Source organism: Haemaphysalis longicornis, unplaced genomic scaffold, assembly GCF_048455015.1.
Source record: "Haemaphysalis longicornis isolate Haplotype H1 unplaced genomic scaffold, Haemaphysalis longicornis Haplotype H1 scaffold_3, whole genome shotgun sequence".
Lineage (NCBI taxonomy): Eukaryota > Metazoa > Arthropoda > Arachnida > Ixodida > Ixodidae > Haemaphysalis > Haemaphysalis longicornis.
In genome coordinates, this window is record NW_027526335.1 from 157,870,845 (window position 1) to 157,890,322 (window position 19,478).

General features: G+C 44.7%; 1 protein-coding gene across 2 annotated transcripts in view; it reads right to left on the reverse strand.

The window, feature by feature from the left end:
* The window catches only part of LOC144173482 (putative 4-coumarate--CoA ligase 1), a 48,013-nt gene that overhangs the window by 18,456 nt on the left and 10,079 nt on the right, over positions 1–19,478 (reverse strand). For both annotated transcript variants that reach the window (XM_077701885.1, XM_077701886.1), the window contains exons 2-7: positions 16,042–16,191; positions 13,445–13,646; positions 10,782–10,885; positions 7,917–8,119; positions 3,638–3,806; positions 1,265–1,549 (exon numbers count right to left, since the gene is read on the reverse strand). In XM_077701885.1, coding sequence (XP_077558011.1) covers positions 1,265–1,549; positions 3,638–3,806; positions 7,917–8,119; positions 10,782–10,885; positions 13,445–13,646; positions 16,042–16,164 — 1,086 coding nt within the window. In that variant the 5' untranslated portion in view covers positions 16,165–16,191. The remainder of the gene's footprint in view (positions 1–1,264; positions 1,550–3,637; positions 3,807–7,916; positions 8,120–10,781; positions 10,886–13,444; positions 13,647–16,041; positions 16,192–19,478) is intronic.

Consider the following 19,478-nt stretch of genomic DNA (forward strand, 5'->3'; position numbering starts at 1 on the left):
CTGGGGAAAGTGTGTTTGTGTGCCTCTGAACTGTGTTCGGGCTGCAGGAAACGACACTAGGAGTGTTGTTTAACTGTTCGCGCTTCGGGGATATAAGTAGTCAAATGTAGATGTAAACAAACCCGGTCTTGCAAATTTTCCAATCTCAAAAACAAATTTGCATTCCCCTGCAGGTGCATATACGTATCAATGCTTTTGGAACTCTAACTAACGAAATAGTATAAGCTACATTCCCTCTTTAAGTAAGTATTTTGAGAAACAGACGCAATTAGAAAAGGAGAATTTTTTAAGTGTTTAGTCAGAACGGCTTGATGTATATTGCGCCACGTCAGAAAAGGTACACGAGCATCTAGTTTTCTTTTTATGCAGCTCTACGAGACGAGTCAGCACTCGCGTGGCCGCTGAACACGGCGTCCTGACCAAGAGGCTTCCAACAATCTTAGAGGGAGAGATTCCATCATTCATCCCACTTGGTCTGGAATTGCGTCGGCAAAAATAACATCAAGACCACTGCGCGCGAGAAGTGGGAGGAAGCCCTGTTTACCTGCTTCAAGGACATCAGTGCCAATACCTTTTGGCTCAGCGGGGAGGTGGTACAACATAACGCGATGTTTTTCACGCGTCTGCTCGGGAGAGACCACTGAACGCAAGCCCCGGCTGGGCTAATACTTTCACCGCGGACTTTTAGCGCAGTGTTTAGTTATCGGACGGCGAGTGCCACGGCCGCCGTAATTGCCATTTCCTGGTAGCGTCTTATATGCGCCTCCATTTAGCAATGAAATTTATGAAATCAACTGGTTGTGGGATGACAGTTTTGATTTTACGAAGTTCTCGATACAATGAAATAATTTGCGGTTCCCGGTTACTTGGTTAGATCGGGTATTAGCTGTACGCGGTTTTTCCAAGCGCAGACAGCATTCGATTGACAGCAACGCATCCTGTTGCCGCTTTGTTCGAAAGCCTGTTATAAGCTTGCCCGGAAGGGTGATATTCCTGCGTCGTCGCTGATCATCCCTCGCCATGCATTACACAAGTTAAGTTTTGCGTTCGGTTTTTTGTCATTATTCCCCTAAGCAGGTACATGGACGGAGGCGAGGGAGCTCGGTTCGGGGACGCCTTCGCGAATGTAACACCACCTATTCAATTGTTCATGTTGTTTTAACGCAAAGTGTTGGTGAAAAAGCGTTTGCAATGATAGCGCACATTTTTCGAAGTCACTTCGAGGAAAAGATGCAAAGGCCCATTAAGAAACCCTGAAAAATACCTTAATGCTCGTGGTTGTCATGGGAAAGCCGTTGTCACTTCCACGCTGTGAGATGTCAAGGTCCATAGGCTGAACGGCAACAAGGACGCACGCCTCTGTCGTGCCGTAAAGGGGTTGCAGTGTACGGAGGCCTCCAAAACTGGAACACGCTTGCTCGGCGAGAGTGCTCGTGAGGGCAGCGCCCGCAATACTGATGCATCGCATAGAAGGCAGCCGTCGGCCAGTTTGACGCATATTCCGCACAAGAGACTGCAGCTGGGTCGGAAATGACACCATGACAGTGACCTGCACAAAAATTTAATGTGTCGAACGAAAGGCTGAATTTTAGAAGAAGGCAAAATAAAATCGCACGCAGGCATTTTGCAATACTTCATTGTTCAAGTTGGAGATATGATTAACATGCTAACCCAGTCGGAAATTGGGGTGTTCCATCGAGACCTTCACCCATACGGTACATACGATGTTTGATTATACATCCCGCATTATACTACACTCGCTGACCGAAAACACGCTAGCCGCAGATTTCCGTAGCCACAAATGTCAGCAATTTTTAACTGGCTGCAAATCATGTCAATAATTTTCCCATTTGTTGAATGTGAGCCAATACTTCTAGTTGGTTGGTTGGTGAAAACATACACGATGCTGCTTCAGAGCTCTCTCCCACCGGGCTGTAGGTCTACTACGTCTGGACGTTGAGTCCTTGCCTCTCCGCCGCCTCGCGGGGAGAAGTCACTGCCTAAGTCTCTCCTCCTGGGAGAGAGTTAGGCCGAGACAGTTTAGCTGCAAGAGCAGAGGTACAGCGCGGTTGGACAAGGCTGTTTTCCGCGTTATTTTATATAAAGCTTTCCACTGTTTCGCTAGCCATGGCTCCTTTTGGGATCTGACAGGATAAGTTCCGGAACTGCGGTCTAATTAGAGTGAGAAGGTTATTGCATGGAAATCGAGAGGCTGCACAGTGTACGTCGGCGTACGACAATATACAGGCCCCCGTAACGCATGCTTCAGTCGCTGCTATTCTTCCTACTCCTGCACGGCCAGAGCTTGAGCAAGTAGCTCCTGAAGGGATGCCAGGTTGAGTCGTTGCGAATCGATCTCAGGCTGCAACATTTTGGTGCATTCTGACAGGTGTGAGTGTCTTGACCCGTGCGGTGACCTGTTGGTCTTTGAAGTCTCCTTTCTAGAAGCTGTGACCGCATAGGGGCTGCCCGCTGCTCAGTCCTACAAGTAGGAGGTGCGAGGGTAGTATAACTCATAGGCACCAGTAGTGTGTGTGTTATTTGAGACTGCAGCTGCGGAAAAACAGCCTCACTTGGCGTATCGTGTGGTGGCGTGTGCGTTGCTTGCTGAACCTTTGCCGCATGCTTACGTACTGTGTGTTCTATACGGTCACGCACTTGCTGCAGCCTTCTCGTTTTGGTTGATTATGTGGAGTAGCGTGCCGCTCGTTCCTTCCTACGACACAAGTGGCAGTATGACATCGTATTTAGGCAGCCGTTTTCCTTGTGGCCTCCGCACAGGTAGTGACCAACGAATGGACTGGCTGATACTATAGCCAGCTTATGCGGACACATCAATATCTTCAAGGGCTATGTTCAGCTGCATAGAACATACGTTAACCAAATCGTTTTTCTCATTGTTCATAACACTGCGTGCATTTGTTGCGCTTGTTCTCCACCCAAACTGAACAATATTGCGCCGGAACAGCACCGTTTCCCTACCCTATCCACTATTTCTCCTACTTCGCTAAACACTCAGGAGAGCGGAACCCTCTACCAAATTCACCTAAACGCCACGACAAAAAATAAAGAAAAACCATTTTGCACCGCCTGAAAATTCGTAGTTTAAGAATCGCTAATTGGGCACTTATTATTTACACTTATGTCTTGATAAAATGTTCAATATTCGTAGCGGGGTTGTCATGTCAGACGAAGTAGGAAAAAATAATTGCTTACTGCAAATAACGCATGCGATAGTCACAAACTTCCAACCCTCTAAGCTATGCAAGGCTGTACAAAACTGTCGGAATTCAAACCCCCTGACATGATATTACACGAAAAATAATCGTGTCTAAATGCCTCGAACATAAGAAGAGTTCAATGCATTCTGGAAAATCACGGATACCCCGGAATATATTTAGATGGTTGCGGAATTACCAGTTACGTATATTTCTTTACCGTGTGGCTAGTAAGGCAGGCTTGTGGCATCCATCTTGCGCTGAACAAAGTGGTAGGCAGATATAGTTTTTTTTTATTTTGGGGGCTCTAGTTCTGCTCAATATTTCAGGAATATTGAGACCAAGAAAACAAAATTATTGTTGGTGGAAGTGAAGCCACGTCTCACTTTTCTGCTTTGTACAGCTTGAAAGTGTTTTACCTTGTATTTGTCGATGGCGTTTATGACTTCTCCCGGAGTGGACTTTGAAGATAAAATTACGCTGACGGAGCCATTCAGAGCAGGCATTATTGACAGCACCATCCCGGACATATGCGTGATAGGGTTTGCCGAAAGAGCAGTTTCTCCCTCAGCCCATGGCATGTGCTCGCTGCGTGAAAATTTTCCCGTAAAGAAACTAGGGAACTACCATGAAACGTCGTTGATTTTGCTTCAAGTATCAAATAACACTTTTATTCAGCAAACACAAATTTTCAGTATGAAAGTGATGCTGCTGAATAAAAGTCGCGAACAGGATAATTGAAACGTGATATCGGAGCATTTTGTTATAATAGAAAACCATCGATGGAAATTAAATTCAAATATCTACTACATCATAAGTAGAGTTTTAAAGCCATTCACACAAATCAATTGGGGTGACTTAAGAAACCAACAATGCAGGTGGCGTAAATACAGAAAACAGAAGAAGACCTAGAACTTCTGTGCCCCTTACGAATTAAATTTATTTGAGCGTCAATTGAAAAGCAGCGGATCAAACAAGTGGGGAGTACAATACGGGCGTATTACTACTGTGGTCAGATCCAAGTGATTGATACACAGATTAACAATCAAAGGAAACACAATTGTTGCATCAGTCATATGGGATTTGCCATTGCACGTATAGAGCGCCCTAATCGGTCCGTATACCCTTTTCAGGTATCACCCCCAAACGCAAAGAAACTCAACGTGTGCTACCTGCGTCTGGTCGGCAAGCGTATATTTTCGAGCATTTCGTGGCTTCAAACCTAAATTTTTTTTTCTAGTTTTGCTTCGCAGTGAGGCGCTTTCATTTAGCGGAACCTTTTCGAGTTCAAATATGGAATTTCCTGGATGGCTTTTGCGAACTTGTGACTAAGCACCTTCGGCGGTAATTTTGTGTTTGACCGCCCCATCATTTTCGCCTAAATACGTGCCTTTCCTATTAACCGCGTTCCGGATGCACTCTTTATCTATGACTTAGGTCCCTCCATTAAAATAACACCCATTTTCGGAGCCGTGCTTTTGAGATAGCCTACATGTAGAACAATGATGTGCGTTTTAATGCAGCCTACCACTGTGAATGCTTGGGGTGGTAGATGTCACTATCTTGCAGATGCCTTTCAGTAGCTGCTGCTCGAGTACCGAAACGACCAGATATACCTCAGCATCCCCAGTATCCCAGTATCCCAGTACCCCCGTAACTATCCCCAGGTAATGAAAATATTCGAAAGCCATCCATTACGGCGCGCCTCGAAGCCAGAAGAGTAACTTCGGGGCGTTAAGCGCCGCAATCAATCAATAACACAGACAGATAGTCTCGCGCTCAATACGTGTGTACGTCCTCCCCAATAAACTTGTACAGAAAACGTGTTGAGTACCAAAGAAAGCATGACCAAAACGCACTCGGAGTGGGCAGGTACGCTGAGCGCGCGAAGGGCTGACACAAAAAAACACGATCGGCGTTATCAGTGAGGACCAAATGTAGCGCCAGATGGTGCACTGGCACACTTGATGCTTAAACCGTCACGAAAGCAACATGAATGTGTCGCATAATGCTCTCGGAGCTTAGGCTCATCGTGATACATAAATGTAGTTGTCAGTGGAGGTCAGTTGGGAATGTGATTTATCCAAAGCTTGAAATTCAAAGGTCTCGAACATTTCTCATCGGATTGCCATTGGCGAAAATGCGTTTAAAAACGAATGACACGCAATAGATCCCTGACCATACGATAACATTCCACGCGTATTGCTTGATTTTATAATGGAATGCGTTTGCTCAGGTAATAAAAATAAAAAAAACACGAGGAATTAATCTTTCATGTTTTAAGTGTTCTAATAAATAGTTGCTACGATGACACCAAAGAGGTATACTCTCACTATAATGCCAAAGAATTAACAACTAATAATTAGTAGCAGGGTAACATAACGCAATGCAAGGTCAATGACGCGCTTGAGATATCGTTGTGAATATGTCAAGGTTGTACTGGATCGCAAGCTCTTGTTCTTGGTTGTTCCAATCAAAACAAGGGATTTGAATGTCGAATTTCCACAGGATACATTTTAAAACCAGAGAGGCTAAGAGGCTAAGGCGTTGTGCATCTAAACACGAGGACGCAAGTTTGATTCCCGGCCGCGGCGGCCGCTGTTCTTATTGAGGCGAGCAGCAAAAAAAAAGGCATGTGTGCGAGATGTTGGCGCACGTTAAAGATTCCCAAGTGGTCAAAATTAGTCCGGAGCCCTCCACTACGGCGCGCCTCAACGCCTGCGTTGCGGCGGCGCGTTAAAGGGACACTGAAGTGGTATGTAAACATTGCGGGATTACAAGCGCAAATTGTAGTCCGGAGTCCCCAGGCCATGTTTCGACCACTCTGGGCGCGTTTACGCGATTTTATTTAGTAGAAAAATTAATTCGAAAATGCTGTCCTCCTCTCTTTACGCTCGCCCATTTTCTGTGGCGCTTTCGTGTGACGTCGGGAGGAGCCGAGCTCGCAATTGGCTGCGCTACTTCACGGCTCTCCGGCCTTCAGACAGAGTCAGTCGGCCCAGCGTTTCGTCCGCCGGCCGCCGACGGGTCGTCGCAATTCGTTCGCTCAGTTGAAACGAAGCCAGGACACGTTTGTGAATGGAAGAATGTGCCTTTCTTTACTTGGTAAGTTTGTACACTGTATCTAGCTCCAAGTCAAGGTCGCTTCACAAGGTCGCTTCAAGGTTGCTTCACGCCAGTAGGAAAATATAAGGCCTCTTGAAGGCGGGAGAAGAGTCAGTGAAGTCAATACAGGTACTAAGGAAATAAAATCAACTGATATATTTACCGTACAGCGTAAACCTAGGCTGCGGGAAGCACTTTTTTGCGCTGGGCGAACAGGCACAGCGGCCAGCAGCACGACTACGCATCTGCGAACGCTTTTCAGTCTAAGAAATGCAATTGCTAGACGTGAAATATTGTGGAAACTTGGGGGATGCTTACTGCACCAGCGCAAAACAAAAAATAGTCACCTAAGCTGGTTGGAATGCTAAAACTAAATAAAAGTGTAAACTGGTTATCATTATATACCTTATATTTCCAAGGCCGGCAGCTCTTGCCCGTGGCCCAGTGTTTTGGAGCGCTAGGTATGGCAGCGCAAGTCTTTTGCAAACCGTTCGAATCCCCGCAGGTACGTGCGATTTTTTTATAAGTTAACTTTTTCGTTTTCAGCCGATGTTTTCTATACTGAGTTCACCTTTTTTTGGGCCGCAACGTTCATTGCTCCACGAACTAGTTCACAGAACGCGCGCAGGCTGGCACTGGCGCGCTAGCGAGTTCTCGTTGGCGTGCTCTTGCCATAAGCACCGACTGCTTGCGGGCAGTGGGCACAGGCCAGAATCAACAGACCCTTGGCCTGGTGCGAACATGCTTTTTACGATACAAGCATGAGTGAGGCAAGCTCCAAATATGGGGGAAAAGCGCATGGCATTTGAGCGTCTGCGGGGACGCGGAGGGCGTTCATGCACTGCGTAGGCCTCGGCTAGTGAATGCTACGATTCCAAGCCGTCCTGGGAGGCTTATCTTATGCATTTTACAGCCGACAACATGGCAGAAGCGCGGTACGATGATTACTGAGATATTGAGAATGCCCATCCAACAACGCCATTGGTTGTGTTTTACAGAACCGAAACCGAAACTTGTTTGATTGCTAACCTTGGGCATCGTGCTATCACGGTGCCCCCTCCTCCCAACGTCACAGCCTTAGTTGGTGCGGCCGCCGCAAACCGCGCATGGTAGTTTTTCTTCTTTCGCGCTTTGTAAAATAATTACCGATTTGTCAACCGGATAAACGATGAAAAGTGTGCTAATTTGAGCCAGTCTACGCAGTGCAAGCAAAAACGGGAGCTTGACAAATTCACTTCAGTGTCCCTTTAAACCCTACAATAAAAATTAAGTGAAATAAAATCAAAGGAAATCAAAGGACAGGTGTGCACTGCAAAGCTGGGAGACTCTGTTAGCCTCGTTCTTGTGTTGGACACACTGAACCAAGTCAAAGAGATCTGGATTGAAAGAGTTGGTAATCCGTAGTGACAACTACTGTGCAGCGAAATTGAAGAACGGAAGGGAAGGCACACACACCAAGGAACGCAGGACGGACAACGTTCATCCTGTGCGCCTCCACTGTTGTCTTTTTTTTTTTGCTGCGCTGCAGCGGTCATGACATTCACCAATAATTTGCTGTCGTTGTTTATCCTGCGATGTATGTATAATAGTTACCTCATGACATAGAAGCAGCTGACTAAGTTGTAATGCGTGATCTCAACCCCCTTGGGCATGCCTGTGCTTCCTGACGTGTAGCAGAGGGCTAACGTAGTGCTCTTCGGGTCTGCCACAGGACACTCTTGAAAGTCACGCTCATCCAGAGACGGAAAACCGGCTGCTGACACAAAGCCGGCGGCTGTCCCCATCGCAAAAAAGCCCTGCAGAAGCATAGTTATCTATATTACGTTATTTCGCACACTCTGTCTCACAACTGCTATTAAGAAGTGCCAAGTACGTGTAGCTAAATTTTGTTTTTATTGACACACCGTGAACCTGAGACAGGGGCGCTACAAAACATTCAATAAGCATCACGTTAGGGGCCGGAAAATGCAAAGTTCTGGCGGCCCTTAAAATACCGTTTGAGTAGTCATCATCGAAAATTGATGGCACAAATAAACAAAATGAGTAGCAACGCCAAAAGCAAACTGTTCAACTTGTCGCTGTGGCTTAAACTAAACTGTATTCGTAAACATATGCGGATGCCCGAATTTTAGCATGTTTATAAAGGGAAAGGGGAAAGCGAAAAAGAAAGAGCCGGAGCATTTTCTTTCCTTCATTTTCTGACTGTTGCTGGGAGTGTAGACTGCCAAATTTGCTGTAAACCTGACACGCTCTACATAACTCCATGGGCGTAAAGGCAAGCAATAAAAATCTAACTTGTGTTTAACGAACCTTACGTGCACCAATCTTATTGCATGCCTCCTGCTGGGTGAATGAAAAGATTTGGGGAATAGAAATTCGTACATCACTGCTATGCGAACAGTAGGATTCAAAATTTTTACTTTCGTTCTGAACATTATCTTTCAGAGCGGCCAGAGACAATCATTTTTATTTTTATTTTACACCAGACGTCCGCGCTATTAGACGCAATGATCCACTGAGACTTTGTGCGCCTTTTTAGTTTGTCTAGGCACGGCCGCTCGATGGAAAGCATTTCTTTCGTGTCAGTGACAAAACCATATGACATTCAACAGGTTTCCCTACGTGGCATTCTCGTCGGTGCGCTCCAGAGAATGTCGTTGCTTCGGCCATGGCCGCTCGGTGGAAACTAGGCACAGCCGATCGGTGGAAACTAGGCGCAGCCGCTCGATGGGAATTCATCCAGCGGCCGTGGTCTAGGGGTGTTCCCCTCAGTGATCTACGCAATGCTTCCGGAATATAAAGTTAGCGAAAGTTTCTCACACGACCCTGCCCAAAGTTATTATTTGGTCCGTATAGGCTTATTTTGTTAAGCCTTACCCAGTAGGGTTTTAAGATAAAAACATATTTCTTATGAAAATTTCGACCTTTAATGTCCTGGAGCGATCGCCTTATCAAAAATGCGCCCATGACCGGTAAGTTGGAACCGGGGTTTTACTTATGACGCGTGACCTACCCGTTTCAAAGTTGCGTGCGGCCAGTTTTTGCCATTGCTACTATGTCGCTTCTCCGCCCACAGCACCACTTTTCCTACCCGCCGTTGTCGCGTGTGATGTGCTTCACATAGCAGCTTGCTGCGGGAGAGTTTTCCTCTCCCCTCTATGCTAAGTTTTTACTACCAGTGCCCGAAGGCTCAAGAGTGTGGCTACGTCATTTATAAGCCCAGCCAATCTCTTTTCCCCTACTTCAGACTCATCTCCACAGTTTTCTCGGCGGATACGCATGAGGTTGCACCGGAGGAGCTTCCTGCATACACCGCACAACCAGAATTTTAATTCTCCCAGCCATGCAAAGGGTAGCTTTAAAACCAATCTCCTAGAAAAGAAAAAAAGCGCCAGAGGCGTTCCGCAGTAGGTGGCGTTGCATAGTGCACGCTCTCATTCGGCAGAAGCAAGAGGTGGTCAGGATGGAAAGTTGGGAGAGTTGGTACGTCGACATGATGTAAAAACAGCGCGGTAGGACGCAATACAGGAGGAGAGAAACCAGACAGGACAGCGCTTGTCCTGTCTGGTTTTTTTCTTCGTGTATTTCGTCCTACCGCGCTGTTTTTACATCAAGAGGTGGTCGTTCACACGAGTACACCGAAGGTAAAGGAACTGAAGGGCAGCCGAAGGACTGACCACGCACGCAGCGAAGTCAACCAAGCTGTCTATTTTAACTGGAAAAATGTCAGCGGTAAAGTAAACTTGTACGAACGTTGGTTAAATGGTTGCTGGTAAAAGATGCAATGCTGAGTTGAAGGATACATCGATGGAGGACGTGAAAGTGTAAGACAACGTGAAGGAATGTTAAGCATGTATCTACCTTAAGTTCTTCACCACCCACTCTTTATCGGCCAATTAGTTTTAGGAATAACAAAACCGACCCTGTGAATTCCGGCGGAATTCATGGGAGTTTCGAGTTCAAACTGCCCGCATCCATAGCGGCCCATCGCTTCTTCCCTCTTATAGTTGAAAATGCCTCACAAGTTTTAGATCTTGTACTTTATATTAAAGTGCTTTCTGTTTTCTCATTCATGTATTTTTAATCGCAGCTGATCAATCGCACATGTGCAATTTTGGGAGTACAATGCACATTTCTGACGAGAACCAACTTTACCTTCAAGTTTTTCCGAAATCTTATATAGCCGCACCTGACCCCCTTAGGGCCAACAGCTTGGAGGTGTATTTTCGCAATGCAGTTGCTAGACTGGGGATTTGTTACTTTTGACCCGCATTATACCTGAGCTCTGTCGGATTGTGCACAAGAAAGTACATCATTTAAGTACTTGACGCATCAGAGTGGAGTTTCAATACGACTTTTACTGATGTATTCATTTAACAAGGACAAGTTCTAAATTGCGCCGCTAAGCGTCTTCACTGGTATGGGCGCTGCGTATTTTATTGTTATTGAAAAGAGTACCTTCATCCTCAATGAGGCTGTCGCTTTGACCACCTTTTCTGTAAATTCCACATCGGTAAGAATATGTGTGCTGTCGCTGTCTTCTGCTTGATATCGAAGGTCGTCTGAAAAAAAATCCCGCCGATTACACGCAGATACATTACTACCCAAATATTTTACCCAAACCACTTCGAAAATAAAACAGCGATGATACAATCATAGGATTCCATTGGGTCACGCTGAACGAAAAGCTCGTGTGAGCAATGTATATATCTACGACTAATACGCATGACGAGATATTTGTACGCGTGCTGCTCTACACAAAAAAAAGGAATTTAGGAAAAACAAACGGAATTTCCATGAATGGTATTCCAACACCCCCTTAGTACTACTAAGGCAACTCTTAAACCTCATACAACATTTCGGGCAATCAAAGCACCGCGCCGCAGATGTTAATGGTCCAAGAGCGACGGCAAGAACTATTTTGGTGCACTTTTTGCCGGCTTCGTGTTCTACGGAAGAGGAAGGTTTAATCATCTAGCCAATAAAAGGTTGTCGGAAATCATTTGATGCATTCCTGATGTTTAATTTCTTGTGTGCTTAGAATCTTCCATTTAAGTTTCCTGAAGCAGTTTGCGTAGAAAATATGGTGCTTAGAGAACAGACGGAAATATGGATGTGGCCAGCTTTATATAGTAGCCACAAGGACTTAGAACTATTATTCTAATATCCACAAACAATGTTATTCTGAGCGCTGCTGTGATCTAAAATACAGGCTGTTGAACAGCCTTAAAATAGCTCGGAATGTTGTATTTTAAGCTCTGTATGTTTACATCGTTAAAGATATGAATGCTGCGGTCATTTTCCCTAAAACAGTTGCGTATGTGATAAACTAGAAATTAGGAAGCACCGCGGGGTGATTCTTGTTTATAGCTACACTTATATTGCAAATAAATTTTCATGAACGCTGGTGTGCATGCCACTACACCTGCCAAGAAAATTATCCGAATGTTATCGAGTTTCGCTGTGAGCTATACGTCTGAGTTCTGCGCTTTAACTTGAAGAGGATATTTGTTGGACCAGGTGTTTTAACAGGTTGGCTTTATAGGAGAAAAACTTGACGAAGGTTGCAGTAAGCCGCGCAAGGCTTGAAACATAGCGAATATGGAGGTTGTATTTCTATATAAGCACTGAAGGACACCACCAGCACGCACTGCATCAGGCTTGAAATTGTGCATTTGCATATTCCGTCCCTGCCTTTCACTGTGGTAGTAGTCGTCATCGTCATATCGTCGTCTCCCTCATGCATGATTGGCTGCCAGGATCCATTTTGTCGGCAGGCTTTCACACTTCTCCCAGAGTGCAACGCGTCAGCATGCGCTAGAACCTGTGGCAACCGTTTTCGTGAACAGCGTCTGTATCGCGAGCTGTCTTGTGCTGTCCCCGTGGTGCGCAAAGACGCATGAACTTTTTCTTGGTATTTGTTGCAAGAGCCACTGACGCGCATAGACGACTGTGGGAGCTCCTCATGACGCGCGTCCTCCTTGGCACTGTAAATGGTGGGAGTAACTATGACCTAGTTTTCTGATGACGCCGCACGGCGTACACATTACGGCCAGCAACAATAGCTTTGCTGTAGCAATTTAGAAAATGTTATTGCGAATTCCACAGCACCGCACAGCAGCCTGGCTCACTCGTTTCATCTTCTGTGCTGGGTGGGGTCAGTGTGGGCCGTGTTTGATGGCGTATCGGTCCGGCGAATGCAGCAACTGTTAGTCCAGTACCGACTCTTGGCTCTGTACATGCCCGTGTGTTTCCCAGCAGCACGGGCATCCAATCGAGCATACATTAGAGATCTGCACAACGTTTTGCTGTGTAGCGAAGACACTGTTTTCTGTCAGCACGTTCTCAGACGCCAAATTCAAGCACGTGATAGAGGCTGTAGCCGTGAAACGCTTTTTCTGCACTTTCGTGTGCGATGCGATTTGATGACTGCCGTCTGGTGTAGTACAAAGAAAAACCAGTGGGACGTATGGATAGATCTCCGCAGCTCCCGAAAAGCTGAGAGCAGGGACAAGTTAAGCTTACCTTAAAAACACAGCACATTTGCATAATGGTGCATTGCCCGCTCCATGTGCTGGTAGAAAATACATAGGGTAATGTTCGACTTGAAGAGGTGGGCGGCACTCTAGTTATAAAAAAACTATTCCATACCACAACGCACGTTTCTGCATATTGCACGTACACCTGAGAAAGATGTGGCGGCCAAGGAGGGAGCTCCGCACATCAGCTGTCCACAAAAAATCTTTTTTCGTCTTCCTGTTTAGTTTCGCTTTCAACAAGCTGTCTCTGTGTCATCCTGCAGCGTTTCAAAATCTTACACGCTCTAGAAGATGCTGCGCCTGCAGTATTAGTGACACGAGAATTGTATGTATCCATTGTGAGCTTAAGACAGAACTTCCGTACGTTGTCTCTTCTCTGTAGTGCCTCACTTGGCAATAGAGAAGGAAAAAGTGGCTAGACACCAAAGCGGCTCTCCGCATCTATTTTTGTCATACAATAAAAAAGATGGTAGCCAGGCCGGTGGCCAGTTTATGGGTTCACTTGAAATGTGGCATATTGTATAATTTGGCGTCCTAATGAAAATGATCACAAATTACGGGAACTTTCTTTGAAATCCTTACGTTCCGCGAGGGATGTTTTGGCCATTACGATGGTTGCACCTGCGACGACGCAGCCGTACATGGCTACCATATTTTTGACAGAATCTCTCAGGTGTATGCAGACTCGGTCCCCCGGGAGCACGCCGTGACGCCGGAAGCCCACAGCATACCGCTGCAGCCGCACAAGGAGTTCACTACGGGTCAGGCTCAGCATGTCGTCAACCTGAGAGAAAGCAGTAAAGCCTGTGACTAATTCGCGACAATCAAATTGCTCGAAGGAAATATTTGAATTCTTTACCCTCAAGTACGGCCCTGTAAAAAAATCCTCAGAAGGATTGTTACCCTTTCGCTCCCCCCCCCCCCTTTAAATAAATTTGTAGCTTTGTATGGGATAGACAGATTCAGAATCATCCCCCTGAAAATATGAATGAATATACTAAAGATTTAAGGAGCTTTTTTGTAAATAGAACAGTTACAATTGCGGGGCTTTTTCACGGTTTTTTCGGAAAGGTTTTTTACCCCTGTGACTGCGTTTATACAATGAGCATTTTTTTTTGTTAACGACTTATTGCTTCTTTTCATTTTTCTGTCTCTTTGTCGTCATTGTCGTTTTGTGCTGTACAATGCTGTTGGCTGCAATATTTTACAAAATGTTTCCGTATATTTCTTATGCTTGTTTGTTTCTTGCTTTCGTGCGAGATCCATTATTCCATTTTTCGTCTGTACACATTATTGAATGTGTCTTGCACAATGCCCCGTTAGTGACTGTGACCGTTGCAGTGAATAAATAAATAAATAAATAAATAAATAAATAAATAAATAAATAAATAAATAAATAAATAAATAAATAAATAAATAAATAAATAAATAAATAAATAAATAAATAAATAAATAAATAAATAACTAAAATGATGGTGCTTATTAATATGGCACACAATATGCAGTATCCAGAAGATGCCTTCATCCTGCAGTGGTCATAAGTAGACAGATTGTACTTCGTATCATTACTTTTATTTTTTGAATAGCTTTGAAGAAAACTTGCGCTTGCCCCAGCCCAATTCTAACATTTTCAGAGGATAGAAGTAAGGTATTTGAAACAGTGCTGAAGCCGTGGTGTGGCAGCCCCTCAGTTATCCTCCGTGAGCATTAGATGGGATTTGTCGGCAGATTTTTGCGTCAGTTCGCCTAGCCGCGTTGATCTGTCAGCAGAGAGATTGAAAACACGATTTGTTTGAGAGATTGACAAAACTCAATTTCTTTCCAAAGATCACTGCACAAAGTTATTGTCGATTACGCATTGTTTCTGCGCGGTTCTCATTGGTCAACTTTTTCTTGCTCGTCCGTGACATATACGCCTGCTATAAAATATTGCCACGAACGGTGCATTGGATTTGTTTGTTTATGTTTTTGCGTTTACCGCCCGGCTACGCCAGGATTTGTTATCTGTGTCCCGAGTGAAGCGTATGTTCCATTCTTTCTTATGCCGCACGGATTGTCTCCTTGGATAGGAATTATGTTTCCCATTAATGCCACTAGCGTATAGTAGTCCTCGTTTATGTGTACTGTTCTCGATGTATTTCGAAGGTTCGACGAACAGTCCCGCGCCGAAAGATAACTGCCCACCGATCAGACGCCGCGGCTTTCGATTCGCCGACACTCTCCTGCGAGCGTCACTTTTCTGACTGCTGCTTCGCCGCCTGTGTATTCTTTGAGTTGTTAGGGGAGCACAAGCTAAAATTGTTTTTCCTTCAAGACAGCTGCATCGTCTTTGGCTACGTGACAATAGCTTTGTATGCTCTTTGATACTGACTTATCTTGGAAGACTCACTCAGCGTACATGCGGCGGAAACGTTGGTGTGCTACTTGTGGTTTGTGCAACAACATACTTTATGCGGTCTGTTTCGTTAAGGGTTGACAGTGGATGGGTGTGTTCCATACCATGGATGCACAAAGTCGATTCAATTCTGCGTTTCATGTTAACAAACATAAGCTACGATATAAGTTTTGAGCATACGAGTAATGTGTTCAAAACTTTAGGATGAACAAACACCGATCGTTTGTTATTCAAACTAATTGTTTTAAAACAATTCTGGACAAATAATTTTAAGCGTTGTAATCTCCGACGCGTAATCTCCGACCAAAAGACCCTTACTTGATTCCCCGTTGAATTACAGAATCGCTGTACTGTACTTTGTTCTGGCTGTGTTCAACCAACTCCGTGGCGATAGTTCTAGTATCAATAAAAGATACGAACAAAAGGTTTTGTTAATTGTTTGATTATTGCTTAGTGTTTGTTGACAAAACAACGTTCAATAGCGGTTTGAGAAATCGATATAAATATGCTGCCAGTTTCCCCTTTTAGGTGAATTTTCCATGTACATTTATGTACACTTAGATTGCCTGAAATTGTTGTTCGCTTATTTGCTTTCCTTTCGCCGTGAATGTTCTTAGTATGTTGGGTTTCTTTTGACGGCCAGGCTCTGCTCCTAAGCCCTACGTGGCTTTGGCAGGCCAGAAATTTGGTCTTGTTTCAATAACAAAATAAACGAACTCATCACACAAACGACAAATCTGTGCAGCCTATGTAGCTGCAATGAGCATTTCTGCACTGCACTCACCACCGCGAGTTTGTCGGGCTTGATTTGTAGCCTTTCTCTCATCAAAGAGAAGAACGAGAGTACAGGAATCTGGATGTCTGGGTAGGGAGAGTACACAACCTTGTCTTCGATGCGAGCCTTCATCTTGGATTTCAGATGGCGCCCGGTACTCTGTAGGAAAAACATTTATGATTAATTTCTCAATTACGAAGGCGGCCGGCCGCACTGTAGCCAGAAGAAAAAATCTACAATTTGCTGAGATGCAGCTAATGGGTTGAATCTCGCGTAAGGGCTTGTAGAACGGGGTTGGCGCTTATCCAGTAACAGGTAATCAGATGTTTTGTGCTTTCAGTCCCCACAAGGTCACTTTGTACATGTATTTATCATACGAAAAATCACTCTTTTCACTGAAAAATTATCTTCGGCCAAGGCAGACGTGCTATCATGCCATGCATAGTTTTTCTCACAGGTGATGCAATGACAAGCTGACAAAAATTGTCCTCGACGTCGTGCAGTGGCACTGGCAAGATAACAGGTCATTTTACTGAGAAACATAGGAGTAGTTTTTTTTTTCACAATGGAAGCATCACATTCTCAATTTCAGCTATTACTTTTCTCCCATAAATGAAACGAGAAATATCTTTGTGTTTTACGCCGGTAAATGGTGACCATCATCGCGAAGTCCAAAATATCTTTGATATATCACTAATGAACGTCCATTGCTTTTACTTTAACTTAATCTTTGGAGCAAAAAGGCGATATGTTAATTTCATGTTACACATGTTATTTTCGTCCGTGTGTTCAATTTATTTACATGCAACTTCAGTGAGCCGCCTTCATTTGCGCGTTTATATGCAAACGATTCAAGACAACACTTTACTAACCACTACGACGGAAATGGTTCTTGTTGGCGAAGATTGGTAATGGGCTCCAAAAACAGGCAACAGTGGAATTATGATACCTAACACGCTAAACTATCCGCAAGTATTTAGAGGAGGCAAGGGAATGTCGCAATACTCGCTACATTGGTTACTTGCGCGTACTGATGGGAAGATCAGTTGCAGAACATTGAGGGTTTGAAGACTTCAAGGTGTAATTTTAAACGCGATGATCGACGCCTACTGCGATTTTAAATTTTTCATGCCCCATGTAAGCTGTTCTAGATTAGGTGGATAAATCTAGATTGTACTTGAGCATGAATGCGATAGAATCCGGATCGTTATGTTTATTTGTGAAATTTCTATCCACCGAAGACCGCATTCTCAAGGAATACACAAGTGATAGAGGGGTCGCTCCTTGATGCCGAGCTTTCGCCAGTAGCAGCGCAAATTAAGTCGTATTCCCCAACCGAGCACGCAACAGTCTTTATTACAGGATGAGCAAAAACGACGAACGATGGCATATATTAGCGAGGCAGAATTCCAACTACGATATTGCTCCAGTGGCTAAGTTAAAAAATACAAAAAAAGGGATAAATAAAAATGTGTTCCAGTCTGTTTCCACAACTGTTAATAACACACACAAATTACTGTTGACTATCTACAATCAAGCAACGCTAAACAGAACGAAGCAGCATTCGAAACTGGACATTCGGGCTAGGAAGCAAACACCCTTAAAGGAGCCATGAAGAGAAAATACAACTTCGTTTAATTTGAAAGAACTAGGATTCAGTATCTCACTCAGCTCAATTAGAGCCACAAAAGATGTTTTTTTAACGAGAAAAAAGCAAGAAGTATTTAAAAACTTTCAAATTTTGCGCCACAGTGACGTGTTATGAGCAAGAATGACGTCATATGGGCCAACAATAAAACATAATTTTCAGTGCGTTAACTGCACGTTAGCATTCAAGTGATGCGGTCAAATGGAACTAGAGGCCCCATTACAGACGTCCAGTCATGTGTCGTCGCGACAGGTCAGTTAGGCGGCCGCCAATCGCACAAACAAGGTTCCGTGACGTCATAGAAAAGTTGCGGGAAATTGTCTAGGGGGTCGCCACGGCTTCACACGTTTTCTTTAATATCTCCGTTATTTGTTCGAAGATTGCGATGATATTGGTGTCATTGTTATCGGGACTAAGCAGTCTTTCTAATAAACCCAACTTGTATTTTCTCTTCATGGCTCCTTTAAAACTTAAGCAGCATGAGACATCACGGCCGCAGTGAGACAAGTGTGCTTCTTTGTATGTGGTTCCAAAAAAAGTTGCGTTTGCAGCAGTTGGCGTGTAGACACCGGTGAATCGCAGTGGGAATGGGTGGTTTGGATGGGGTTTGACAGATGGGCCTTTAGAAACAAGCATTGATGTTACGTTCTGCACAACTGGTCACCGCGCTACGAAGTAGACTATGCCAGTGCTGTAGCAGACCTCCTTGTTAGATCTTACGTCAGCAGTTTGTTCTTCTTTGTGCGCTTCCTGCATTTTACAATGGCCAGCGATTACAACCTGGTCGGTGCCTGGGTTTGCACGTGTTCATCACATGGGCTTCAAGCCTTTTGGCGTAATGAATTCGTCATCTATGTTTTCTGTTGGGAGAACGAGCAGTAGGAGTGCCACAGTAATCCTTGTGGAAATTTATTCCGACGCCCCGACCGGGTTCATTATGAACGACAAGTGTGCGGCCATGGTTTGTTCAATTCTGTTGCGTTGGCAGGTGCTTTTTTGTATTACTTCTCTCCGGATTCAGGCGTGCTTCTGCTTTCACCTTCCTTGCTAATGTTTTGGCGTCCTCAGCACGCTCTTTGGGTTGTGAATAAAGAACGTCGTAGCTCTGGAGCTAAAACAAACACTGAAATTACGCGCGATTCTATGACACGAACCTGCGGTTTTGAAATATTACCTCACCAATTCTACAATACACACTTCCACACGAGCAGAACCACTGAAGTACGGGAACACTAACCATAATATCCACAGTCGAATTATAGATACAATTTTAAATTTTGCATCAATTTTAAGTGTCCCCTGCATCTGAGATGTGCCCACGGCGGCCAGGCCTGAACCCGCATCCTTGGGACCACGAGTTCAACGCCTTACCCACTGGGCCATTCGGCTGGGCCCCAATGGAGCTGCGGATACTTCCCTTCGATGCTTATGTAAAATGTCCTTCGCATAAGAACTCAGTAAATACACAAAATACTGGCACGAAATACAAAACCTCTTCGCCATACAGGAGTGAGGTGCTTCGAAATTTTTGTTACAGTGTAGTCATCCTGAAAACGCACTAACGAGGCCTCCACGTTCTATTGGCCACGCATTGGCGCCTTTTTGAAATACGATAATCGTTTTTGGCCTACGTGAACGCGGAAATTTTGGTCTGTCTGTCTGTCTGTCTGTCTGTCTGTCTGTCTGTCTGTCTGTCTGTCTGTCTGTCTGTCTGTCTGTCTGTCTGTCTGTCTGTCTGTCTGTCTGTCTGTCTGTTACTCGATTCAGCCACCTGACCAAAGTCAAGGCAGATGCTGAA